The sequence below is a fragment of the Trachypithecus francoisi genome, unplaced genomic scaffold (genome assembly GCF_009764315.1).
Source record: "Trachypithecus francoisi isolate TF-2019V2 unplaced genomic scaffold, Tfra_2.0 Lachesis_group10, whole genome shotgun sequence".
NCBI lineage: Eukaryota > Metazoa > Chordata > Mammalia > Primates > Cercopithecidae > Trachypithecus > Trachypithecus francoisi.
This window is the reverse complement of record NW_022681455.1, coordinates 32,371,011-32,384,607: the sequence shown is the minus strand read 5'-3', so window position 1 is coordinate 32,384,607 and position 13,597 is coordinate 32,371,011. Positions and strand designations below refer to the sequence as shown.

The following is a 13,597-nucleotide window of genomic DNA, read 5'->3' as shown; positions in this document are numbered from 1 at the left end:
GACAAACAAAAGCTGAGGGAGTTTATCACCAATAGATCTGCCTTACAAGAAATGCTAGAGAATGTACTTCAAGCTGAAATGAAAGGCCAATAAATTAGTAAAATGGAAACATATCCAAGTACAAAATTCACTGGTAAGGTAAATATACAGTCAATTCAGAATATTATAATACTGTAATGATGGTGTATAAATCACTTTTAATGCTAATACAAAAGTTAAAAGACAAAAATATTAAAAATATATAATTTGTTAATGGATATACAATTTTTTAAATGTAAAATTTTGACACTGAGAATGTAAAAAGTAGGGAGAATAATATGTAGAGTTTTTGTATGCAGTCTATTTTAAGCTATTATTAGCTAATATTATTTTAAGCTAATAATAGCTTAAAATAGACTGTTGAAACCATGTTTTATGTAAGCCTATGGTAACCACAAACCAAAAACCTATACTAGATACACAAAACAGAAAGATATTAAAGCATACCACTACAGAAAATCAGCAAATCACAAAGAAAGAAAGGAAGAAAGGATATACAAAACAGCCAGAAAACAACCAAGCAAATAGCTATATTAAGTCCTTAACTATCAATAATTACTTGAACGTAAATGGATTAAATTTCCTAATGAAAAGACATAGAGTAGCTAAATGTATTTAAAAACAAGCCGCAACTATATATGCTGCCTATAGCAGACACACTCCAGCTCTAAGGATACACATAGAATGAAAGTAAAGGGATGAAAAAAAGATGCGCCATGCAACTGGAAAACAAAAGAGGGTAGGGGTGGCCATGCTTATATCAGGCAAAATAGACTTTTAGTCAAAAATTATAACAAGAGACAAGAAGGTCATTGTATCATTATAAAGGGGCCAATTCATCAAGAGGATATAAAAATTATAAGTACATATGCACATAATGTCAGAGCACCTAAATATATAAAGCAAATATTAACATAGCTGAAGGGAAAAATAGACAGCAATATAATAATAGTAGTGGACTTCAGTAACCCATTATCAACAATGAATAGATCATCCACACAGAAAATTAATAAGAGAGAAAATAAAGTTACCAAGAATACACAATAGGGAAAGGATAAATGTTATTGGGAAAACTGGATATCCACATGCAAAAAAATAAAGAAATTGGCCCTTATCACATACTATACACAAAGATCAATTCAAAATGGATTAAAGACTTTAATGTAAGACTTGACACCATAAAACTCCTATAATAAAACAGGGAAAAGCTCCATGACATTGGTCTTTGCAAGTTTTTTTGTATGACACCAAAAACACAGTAACAAAAGCAAAAATAAGTGGTATCTCATCAAACAAAATTGTTTCTGAACAACAAAGGAAACAATCAACAAAATGAAAGCCAACTCACAGAATGGGAGGAAATATTTGCAAACCATATATCTGAATAAGTGGTTAATATTTGTCTTAATCTGTTTCAGTTGCTTATAGCAATATCCGAAACTGGGAAATTTATAAAGAAAAGAAATGTGTGATTATTTCTTACAGTTATGGAGGATGGAAAGTCTAAGGCTGAGGGGGCGCATGTGGTGAGAGCCTTCTTGCTGGTGGGGACTCTCTGCAGATTCCTGAAGTGGTACAGGGCATAACATGGCAAGGTGGCTAACATGCTATGATTAGGTCTTTCCTCTTCTTATGAAGCCACCAGTTCCACTTGCGTGACAACTCATTAATCCATTAGTGGATTAATCCATTTATGTGGGTAGAACCCTCATGATATAATCACCTCTTTAAGGCCTCACTTCTCAATGCTGTCACATTGAGGATTAAGTTTCAACATGAGTTTTGGAGGGGACATTCAAACCACAGCAATATCCAAAATATACAGGGAACTCATACAACTCAAAAGCAAGATACAACTCAAAATACAGCTCAAACAAACTGATTTTAAAATGGACTAAGGACCTAAATACAGGTTGGTTCATTGCACAAAGGGCTAAGGGAATTGAAATCCCCAGCAGTGTCTGTGGGGTGGGGCTGCATTCACCTGGAGGAAGGAACACCTTTTCCTAATATGCACCGAAGCAACCTGTAAGCTACTGGAGGCCTTGGACAGCCAGGGAGGGATTCTGGGGTAGTTCATTTTTGTGTGGTTGACAGGGTTGACAGCAAGCAAAGTGACTCAGTTACTTTCTCTTTTCTTTCCTCAACTCTCCGGGATCTATATACTTGTGTGTGTGTGTGTGTGTGTGTGTGTGTGTGTAATTATTTCCACATCCACAATCTCATAACCTTATAGTTCTGGTGTAGCTGGTGGGCCTAGTGTGGACAACTTTAGTGGCTTCCAGTAAGAATGAGAGGTAGCTCTAGTGGTCTCAGAGAAGACATATAGCTAACTAATAAATAAATATAAAGGTGCCCAACATCACTAATCATCAAGGAAATGCACCTCACACCAGTTAGGATGCATTGAAAAAGTCAAGGGATAACAAGTGCTGGCAAGGATATGGAGAAAAGGGAACCCTTGTATACTGCTGTTAGGAATGTAAATTAATACAGCCATTATGGAAAAGAGTATTGTGGTTCCTCCAATAAATTAAAAATAGAACTACCATATATTCAGCAATGCCACTTCTGGGCATATATTCAAAGGAAATAAAAATCATTATCTTGAAGAGATATTTGCATTCTCATATTCACTGCAGCATTATTTACAATACCCAGGATACAGGAATAAACTAGGTGTCCATCAGTGGATGAATGGATAAAGAAAATGTATACACAGACACATACACACACACACACACACACTGGAATATTATTCAGCCTTAGGAAAAGAAAGAAATTTTGCCATTTGTGACAACATGGATGAACCTGGAAGACCTTAGGCTAAGTATAATTAGCCAGGCACAGAAAGACAAATGCTACACGATCTCATGTATACAAGGAACCTTAAAAAGTTGAACTCAGAGAGCAGAAAGGTGACTACCAGAGGTTGTGGGATGGAACAAATGGGCAGAAGTTGGCCAAAGGGTACAAACTTGCAGTTTTATGACGAATACATTATGCAGACCCAATGTACAGCATGGTGACTATAATGTATTGTATACTTGAAATTTACTAAGAGAGTAGGTTTTACATATGCTCATCACAAAATGAAACATAAAAGTAAGTATGTGAAGAGGTAGATATGTTAATTAACTCAATTGTGGCAATCATTTCACAATGTATACATATATTAGAATCACACATTGTATACCTTAAATATATATAATTTTTATAATTATACTTCAATAAAGCTAAAGAAAAGAAAAAATAATCTGAGTAGTCAAGAGAAATTCACCATCCCAGATCTCACAAATGCTAACTACTCATTGTGCCTTTCTTAATATGAATGTTAAGAAATCAAGGAATAAATTCTTAAAAGTTCATCACATTAAGGTATGACGTGTGCAATAAAATTCCAAGGGTACAAAGAAATGCTGCTGTTGTCTACTGTTGTCATTTACATCTCAGATTTCTTGGGGAAAAACCTCTTCAGTAACAGTCCACCAGAACACCAGATTTAACCAGTGCAAGAAGCTACCTCAATGTTAGGAATTTAAGGGTACACAGAAAAATAAATAAATAAAACTATACACCATAGGAAGGGAGGAGAATTAACATGTACTCAGCACCTATTATGTGTTAGTCACTCTGGTGGGTATTTTTTTCATTTTGTTAATATTTGTTATCTAGAAACAACCCTGTCAACCACACAAAGATGAACTACCCAAAAATCCCTCCCTGGCTGTCCAAGGCCTCCAGTAGCCTACAGGTTGCTTTGGTGCATATTAGGAAAAGGTGTTCCTTCCTCCAGGTGAATGCAGCCCCACCCCAGAGACATTGCTGGGGATTTCAATTCCCTTAGCCCTTTATGTGGTGAACCAACCTATATAATCATAGCGCACATGTCCTGAAGATACATGAAAGGCATCTCACTCTTAGCATGTCTAAAACCCAAGCCCTAATCCCTTCTATCCACTGGTGCTGGCACCTGTGTTCACTTAATTGCTCAGACTATCTACCTTGGAATTATATTTAACTCCTTTCCTACTCTCTTCATCCAATCCACCATCAAATCCCATCTCCGATGCTTTCAACTTGTACTCCAAATCAAACCACTTTCCACCACCATGACAATCCTTGCCCTAACACCAATATCTCTTGCCTCCTACCTTGTTTCCTTGATACTCATCTTGCCTTCTTATAGTCTATTCTCCTCACCACAGTCAGGGAGATCATTAATAAGTAACTCTTAAATGAATAAAGTGATTTACTATTGTTATCCCTAACTTACATAAGAGAAACTTATGCTTAAAAAACAGTAATGATTTGCCCAAGGTCACAGGACTTGCAATTGACAACCTGGATAGGAATTTAGAATTGGCTAATTCCAATTTTAGGCAGAGAGTTTATTCTTATATAATTTAGTAATATCTTAATTTTTAATTTCCTGTTTACAGATCTTTAGTGTACAGCCTACAATCTTAGTATCTTTCTAATCTGGGCTCGCTTGCATTCTTGGGGAAAAACTTGAATCAGTAAACATTTTATTGCTGTTTTAATAAGTCACACTTTAAAATTCATAAACCCAAATAACTCTTTCTCTGACTTTTCAGTCCCCCTAACATAACCTATAAATCTCAGTCATCCTAAGTTTCTAGGTTCCCAAGCTCTACTAGTCTTCCCTCTATTATTTCTAAACATAGGAATATAAATGTACTGGTCAACTTGAGACTACAGAGATCTTCTGGCAGGAAGATATTAACATTAGGTAAGGTCATTATGTTAGTTTAGGTACATGAAATTTAGTACTCAAAGTTTAATTTAACTTAAATATATCACATATAAAAGCTGCCATGGTTATTCCAACATTTTTTTGAAATTAAATTTATTCTTAGTATTTTTCTAGCAAATGTAACTGCAGCACATGAAAGTTTTTATAACAAATTTCAAGTGCAGCATATTAAAGTGTTCAGCATCTCAATGGTATTTTTCATTTTTGTGGCAACTCTATTAACATCTTGATGTAGTTTCCTTTTTTTTTTTTTTTTTGAGACAGAGTCTTGCTCTGTGGGCCAGGCTGGAGTGCAGCGGCATGATCTCGGTTCACTGCAATCTCCGTCTCCCAGGCTCAAGCAATTCTCCTGCCTCAGCCTCCCGAGTAGCTGGGATTACAGGAGTGCACCACCATGCCCAGCAAATTTTTGTATTTTTAGTAGAGACAGGATTTCACCATGTTGGCCAGGCTGGTCTCGAACTCCTGACCTCAGGTCCACCCACTTTGGCCTCCCAAAGTGCTGGGATTACAGGCGTGAGACACCGTTTTTAAAATCCCCATAGAACCATGAGAAACAAGTAACATTATTATAAAACAGAGAATGTGTTTTGTACTTGATTCCCACCAGAATGACTACCAAGTATGGAAGAAGAGCACTCATTTTCAGAAAAGAAGCTGAAAAAAAAATACCGTTGTCTTTACATTTCTAAGTAGATCTTTAAACTATACTTTAGTGAAATATCAAATGATATTATGATTCAACATAATTTAAATCAACTACAAAGTATCAATATTACTATTTGCTTTTACACTTTCATGAAAACAACAGTTGTAACATGACTAGTTTTTCATGTAATTTGCTTTGTCTCTAGATTTCTTAGAAAGTCTGTTTCCATGACATCACTAAGAAACAAGTTTTAGATCATAGGATGCACATTCAATCGCAATCAATATACACATTTGTATTCATCATAATTTGCCATATTGTCGTTGAACTTGAATTCTCAATCAGCTGAGTAAATATTTTACCATTCCTTCTTTTATTTGACCTCAACTTACCTTATAACTATCTTCTTTTGTTTTAATGTTTGCATGCATAGTTTGTTATTTCTTCTCACTACAAGTATTTACCTTAATTAATCTTTGCCTGGTTTTTTATGTCATTAAACTTACAAATTCAGCCATGAGAAGATTTTGTCTCCAGTTTCCTGCCTAACTGGGTATTTGAGGGTGTTGACTGGGTAATCCTCTGTAGTGATACCAAAACTACAGGAATAGAATATCCAAATTGATTTTTCTTTCTTTTGTTTGTGTTTTCAGAGGGATCCAAAAGAGACTACAGTAAGTATTATCTTGTTTCTCAACAAAAATGTGCTTCCTATTAGTAACATTTCCCTAGATTGTAAACGCTTTGGAGGAAAGAGAAATCCTGTCATATGTCAAGTCATGTGAATACTAAGCAATAGGTAAAGTTTTCTAGTGCTGGTTTAGAGTGACCTGGCTGGGAGAAAAGGAAAACAATAGAAGAAGTGATGAGCAAGAGAAAAGGAAAGTAATAAAGATAAAAGGGAGAGAGAGAAGAAAATAGAGAAGGAAAAAAGGGAGGGAGGAATTAGGGCAGTAGGAATGGCATCTGCCTACTAAAAATTAAACCCATTTGTAGAGATGGAAAGCATATGCAGTAGCTGGTGGGAGTGGCCATCAGTACCCATCACCAGATCAGTGATGACTGCCAGGGCCTAGGCTTTAACTCCTGAGAAGGGGGTAACAGCAACTGAAGCTGATATGCAAAGATTAGGGATCCAAATTCTCATGATTCACCTCATGTTTTCTGTGTGTGTATTTTAGCACCATCAACCAACTCTGTAGGTAAGTGCTTTGTGGTTTTCTTTCAATTCTACTGTCATCTGGTTTGCAAACCATATTGTTTCTGTATTTTTTCTCTTTTAAGAAATATTTTAAAATTAAGTATAAAAATAATTAACACTTGTATATCCACATCTTACATGTGACAAATTGATAATATTCTTGTCATATTTCTCAACTTATTATAGACATATTCCACTCCCTTCTTCCCAAAGGCTTATTAATATACTTTAAATATTTAAGTCTATTTACATATATTTATAGTCTCTACCTATCACTGAACAAAATGTAGTATTATTTTTTAGATGTTTAATTTTACAAAAAATGGCATCTGTCTGATAGTATCATTGTGGTTTGCATTTTTCTCTCAAAATGTAATTTTGAAATCCAGGTTATACACTTTGTTGAACAATATTCCACCCTATGAATATACAATATTTTTCTATTATTTTCTCCTACCGATGCATTCTCAATGTTTCCAGTTTCTGCTATCACAAATAATGCTGCAAAGATAGTCCTTAACTAGATGGAAAAGAGTTTATCCAGGGTACATACCCTGAAGTAGGATTTAGTGATCACATTGTATATGAGCATTTATGTAATTTATGTATAGTTTAAATTTTACTAGCTATTAATGAATTAAGCTCCTTGGTAGTTACATAGAGGCATACAGAAATAAATAAAAGTTTCCAGTTTCTCTGCATTAGTAACAATCCCAGATTTTGTCATATTTTTCTATTATTGGCACTTGAGTACATGTACAATTTTTAATATCTGCATTCCCTGCTCACTCCTGAAATTGAGTATCTTCTCATAGGCTTACTAGCTAGTTAGGTTTCACCCTATATAAATTGCTTGTTCATTTACTTTACTCATTTATCTATCAGTTATTGATCTGTAGTAATTCTTTATTATTATGAAACATCAACTTTTATATGTTATGTTAAATATTTGCAATTATCTCCTCCAATTCTATCTCTTAGCTTTAAATTTTTATGGTGTCTCTTGACTTTTAGAAGGCCTCCACTCACTCTCCCCCAACACCACACAATTTATTGTAATAAAATTTGTCAATCTCTTGTTTCCTTTTAGAGTTTCTGCTTTTTTGTTTGTTTGGCCTTACCTTGGTATCACAAAGATTTTGTTTAATAGTTTCTCTTAATAGTTTTTAAATTTCCCTTTCTGCATATAGGCCTTCAACCCAAATGGGGTTTTGTTCATTGTTTTTTTGTTTTGGTGAGTGATTTCAGAAATAATACAGGTGAGATCTAATTTTCCGCTCATCTGGAAAACCAACTAGATGGATTTCTTCTCATCTTGTTCCCACTAGATTTACTGACTGGTGTGTTCTTTCTTTGCTGATTTGTAATGCCATCTTCATCTTATATATTTGGTTTTTCCATGGATTTTATTTTCTGTTCCAGTGATCTTTTGTCTTTTACTGAACCAATACTACATTGCTTTCACTACCAAAACTGTATAACATTTATTATTTAAAAATAGCACATTATCTTTGTTCTTTTTCAGAAATGTGTTGGCTATTCTTCGACCTTTTCTCTTACACAAGAATTTTATAATTTCTCAAGATCCATAAGAGTCATCTTAGGATTTCACTGAAACTTCATAGAGTCGGTAGATTAATTTGTAAAATCAGTTCTTTCCATGCATTAACATGGTTGCCTACTATTCAAATCTTCTCATATACCCTTCAATAATGTAATATAATTTTCTTCAGAAAGGTTTTGCATATCTTTTGTTGGATTAATTCTTATACAAATACTTGTTTTTTGTTTCTGATGTGAATACTATCTCTCTGTGTGGATTTTACAAATAATTATTGTTGGAATATAAATTATATGCTGTATATCTGAAAGTAGATTTTGTATCTAGCCACCCTGCTGTGCTCTTAGAGTTCTAATAACTTTTAGATTCTCTTGAATTCTATATGTAAAACATTATGCCAACTGCAAAATCTGATAATCTTGAGTTTCCTTTTCCAATTCTTAAGACCATTTTCTTGTCATAGCTTGGGCTATGTATATCTATGGGTAAAATTCCTTCTCTTTAATTTCTCTTTATTTTTGTTCCTTTTTCTAGCTTGCTATATCAAACTCTTAATTATTTTCCAGACTTTCTTATCTTCTTTTTTTATTTTTATATGGGACACTTCACAAATTTGTGTGCCATCCTTACACATGGGCCACACTAACCTTCTCTGCATCATTCCGATTTTAGGATATGTGCTGCCAAAGCAGACGCTCTTATTTTCTAATATAAATATCTAAGTAACTTCTAAATGCTGCTGAAACTCATGTCCTCATATCCACTCATATCCTTATGACTATTTTCTGACTTAAATTCTACACTGTCTGATATAAACATTGTTCTAACAACTTTGTTTTAATTAGTATTTTCCTATTATACATATTTTTCATCCTTTTATTTTGAATCTTAAGAGTTTGTTTTTGTCTTGTGTCTTTTTTAAATGGCATATTACTTGACTTTGTTCATACTAACAATGTAAAATTTTCCATTCCCTAATAGATGAATTTAACTCATTTTATATTGTAGATTTGTATATGTTTATCTAAATGTTTCCAATTTTTTTTTTTTTTTTTGAGACGGAGTCTCACTCTGTCACCCAGGCTGGTGTGCTGTGGCGCAATCTCAGCTCACTGCAACCTCCGCCTCCCGGGTTCAAGCAATTCTTCTGCCTCAGCCTCCCGAGTACCTGGGACTACAGGCACCCACCACCATGCCCAGCTAATTTTTGTATTTTTAGTAGAGATGGGGTTTCACCATGTTGACCCGGCTGGTGTCGAACTCCTGACCTTGTGATCCCCCTGCCTCGGCCTCCCAAAGTGCTGGGATTACAGGTGTGAGCCACCGCGCCTGGCCAATGTCTCCAATTTATATTGTGTTTTCCACTTACAGTACTATGCTTTGTTCTTTCATTTTTAAATCTTCTTTCCTACCTTCTGCTGGTATATTAGATTTCCTTTACAAACAAGCCTGGATGACTTTCATATCACTTCTAACAACATTAGATTGACTAGAACTCAATCATATAGCCACACCTAACTACAAGGGAATTTTGGGGAAATAGTCTAACCATGTTGTATTAGTTTTCTATAGCTGCTCTAACAAATTACCACAAACTTAATGGCTTAAAACCACACAAATTTATTATCTATCAATTCTATAGTTTATAAATCTGTCATATATGTCTCACTGGACAACAATCAGGTTGTCAGCTAGACTGTATCCTTTCAGGATATTCTAGGAACAAATCTGTTTCCTTGCTTTTTCAGCTTCTAGAGGCTGACCACATTCCTTGGTTCATGGCTCCCTTCTTCTGTATTCAAAGTGAACAAAAACAAATCAAGTCCTCACATCACATCATTCTGCCCTTCTTCCATTGTAATACCTCTTTCTCTTTCTATCTTTCTGTCTTCTGTCTCCTGCTTCCACTCTTAAAAATCTTTGTGATTATATTGGGCCCACTCAGATATACCAAGATCATCACCCTATTTTAAGGTGAGCTGATTAGCAACTTTAACTTCATCTGCAATATTAATTCCCTTTTTCCATGTAACTTAACACATTAAACAGGAAGATAATCCCAGGTTCTTACAATGCATGAGGCCTGTGGCCTTGATTTCTGCTGGTGATCAGGTGTTTAAGACGCAGTCCTCCTATAAGATATCACATGGGTGGTGAAACTTCTCATTCATTACCAAGAATATGGGTTCCTTCTTGATATATTTTTCTTGAATATATTACTTCTCTTTTTAGTTTTCAAGTTCAGCTCTACTTTATAAACTTTAAAAACTACCATGTTTAGAGTAGTCACTTAAAGGAGAGGATGAAATATCCCCCTCTGTAGCAAGCACCCTTTCAGTAAGCCCTGAGGTTCTAAATACTTTCACTACTTTGACTCTTTAGCTTCTAATATTATTCAAAAACTTCCTGATTTGGTATCTTGCTATTCTTCATCTCCATAGGGCACAAGTGAATTTTGGAAAGTGGAAACCCCTGTTGAAGCAGTTAGGTAGTAACTGTTTGGTGTAATAAAAAATATTTTCGAACAAAGGGGAAAAAACGAAAATTAAGGGAGAGAGGAAGAGGTGGAAGAAAGGTAGAGAAGGAAAGAACAAAGCAGCAGAATCACCAATGAAAGAAGACTTATAGGGACAGAAAAATGTCCATAGATTGAGAATCTAGCAATCTCCAAAAATATTTTTACTCTGTTACTCACCGAAATTGAAAGACAGGTTGCATAGATCTTGTAGTCCCACCTTACCACAAAAGTATTGCAGTCCATATGTAGATATCCAGCTGCTCACCACATTGCATTGCAATGGATAACAGGAAATGAGTTGTGACTCATTTCTATCCTCTTTCCCACAACTTTTCTGCAATATAGTGTCTACAGCATCTAAGTTCTCCCTGGGACAAACAGAACTCATTCTTGTTTCGATGTGTTTTATTTTAGCACTATCTCGATCAAGTATTGGTAAGTTCCTTTACTTTTCTTCAATTCTGCTGACATTTAGCCCCATTTAATCAAGAGGATATCTTCCTAAACTTCCCAGACTTCTTCACTGAAGCACAGCAGAAGCTTGAGCTTCGCATTTATCCAATTTCTTTGTTCTCCATAACTAGACACCTCAATAATCAGTCAAAAGTAAATGCAAGTTTCTAGTGGCTTATTATGATGACACAAAGAGAGCAATTTCCAAACCTGAAGTGTTGGAAAAACAGAATAAATAAAGAAGGATGAGAGCAAGAAGTTAGTAAGAAAAATAAGGTGAGGATGAAGATAATATAGAATGAAGGATAAGTGATATTAGCTGTGTCCTCAGAATTTCAAAGCTTTGCATGGCTAGCCAGAAAGAGCAGCCTTCCCTGAGGCATCCCCAAGTCAGGCTGGCAGCAATGGAAGAGATGGCTAATTCCCTATCTCCCTGAGCTGCAACTGACACTAAGGGTTTGGTGCTCCCAGGTGTTCTTGGTTCTGATACTCATCCCTGCCCTGTCCCCTGCCAAAAAAAAAAAAAGAAAGAAAGAAAGAAATGGATAGTTTTTCAGCCAGACAACCATATGAGTTTTTTGTTTGTATTTATTTTTAGGAGAGCAAGGGGGAAATTTTCATATTTCCAAATTCTAAGTCTCTTTGGTGTGTCACAGAACTAAAGAACATTCTCTAACCCTGCTGAGCTCTTGTCTCTCACCTCCTTCTCCTTCCTCATCATTGAGCATTTTGTCTAAAATTAATGAGACCTTCAAAGAATGAGAAGTCCACTGATTAAAGAATAAAGAGAGGATTAAAACAGTTTTAGCTGGCAATCACAGTTTCAGCAAAACAGTAATAGCTTCATTAACTTAGGAATAGGAGGGAAGAAGAGAGAGGTTTGTGAAGACACCAGGGAGTGGGAGTAGGGGACAAGGAGAGGGTTGTAATTAAAGTGGGTTGTGTTCCTTGACTATTTACAGATATTACACATGAGGAAAAAATGAAGTTTAAAGATATTATTTAACTTGACCAAAGGCATATAGCTAGTAAAAGAGTAAAACTGAGGTTCTAAACACTGGCCTTTGGACTCCAAGTCCTGAGCTTGTCCAGCTACCCCCAGGACATCATTAAATATATTTTACTCTTCCAATCCAAAGTATTCTTTGGAAACAAAATGTTTGTTCCAAGGAATTTAGAAAATTATGCATATGTTAAAAATATATTACTTCAATTTTTAAAATGTAATTTGAAAATCTTAAAATGCAAATTAATATAAAATATCAGAATTAGTGTGCTAATCCAATACCATGCCATAACCTTATCCCATGAATAAGGCAAAACATTGTTGTATATATATAAACATTGTTGTATACAACAAAACATTGTTGTATATATAACTGTTAACAGGTGCCCTTAGAAAGCTATTAAGCTCAATATTTTATTACTTTTATGATTAAAACATGTTTTATCTAGTTTTGCTTTGTTTTCATCTAACTTACAGAAAGGGTAAAACATTTGGGGGTTGAAACATGCTAAACAATAAACTCAAATCTTCAATTTATCCAGCAAAATCTGCAGAGGACCCATGTGAGACAGGCTTGCCATAAAAACCCTCCAAAGGGGAAATTTCGAGCATTGCAGCTGCTATGCTTAAGACAATATAAGTATTGTCAATATAACAATATAAGTATTTCATAGACAGCATAGATTCTAGTGAGGTAAGACAGAAAATAAACACGTAAGCAAACAAATACAATAATTTCCCTTTCTAGATTAATTCCTACTATGATTATTAGACTATCATAGTAAATTCTACAGAGAAAACAAATTAAGATAATATGATACAGCAGGACCAAGAAGTGAGGGCCTTTAGCTAGGAGATCGAAAGAAATTTCCCTGAGGAGATATTTGAACTGACACTGGATGGTGAAAAGGTGGCAGCCACACGAGGATCTTAGGGAAGAGTATCTCAGGCAGAAAGAACACCAAGTTCCTGAGAGGGGAAGAAGAGTAGCACGTATGAGAGATTGCTGAAAGCCAGTTGTGAATGATGGTGGAGGAGTCTGAAAGGTAGGGAGAGGCCAGATCACAAAAAGTCTTTTAGAATAAAATATGGAGAACACTTCTGAGCACCACAATAAGCCATTGTTTTCATCAGGGAAGGGATAAAGCCACATGTATGCTGTAAAAAGGCAACCCTGGCTTCTGGTAGAGAATGAAATGGGAAAGAATGATCATCATATTTATTTATGATAGCAACAAGGAGAGAGGTACAGAGTAAAGTCTCATATGTGCTTCAAAGACAACAGGAGTTTCTACTGGAGAAGATATTGTTTGGAAACAGCAATGGGGAGCAAAAATGACATTTACCTACATTCAGCCATGTATATGGGTATGGACTTTTTCTAAACAAACAA

At 35.2% G+C, this 13,597-nt stretch overlaps 1 protein-coding gene and 1 non-coding gene across 2 annotated transcripts in view; one reads left to right on the top strand and one right to left on the bottom strand.

Annotated features, from left to right (window-relative positions):
- The window catches only part of TSBP1 (testis expressed basic protein 1), a 70,697-nt gene that overhangs the window by 6,135 nt on the left and 50,965 nt on the right, over window positions 1-13,597 (top strand). The window contains exons 5-7 of the mRNA XM_033219813.1: window positions 6,119-6,139; window positions 6,647-6,667; window positions 11,160-11,180. Of these exons, the coding sequence (XP_033075704.1) occupies window positions 6,119-6,139; window positions 6,647-6,667; window positions 11,160-11,180 (63 nt within the window). The remainder of the gene's footprint in view (window positions 1-6,118; window positions 6,140-6,646; window positions 6,668-11,159; window positions 11,181-13,597) is intronic.
- On the bottom strand, window positions 8,817-8,921 carry LOC117088844. The gene has a single exon (XR_004439370.1). It is a non-coding gene; the product is annotated as a U6 spliceosomal RNA (small nuclear RNA).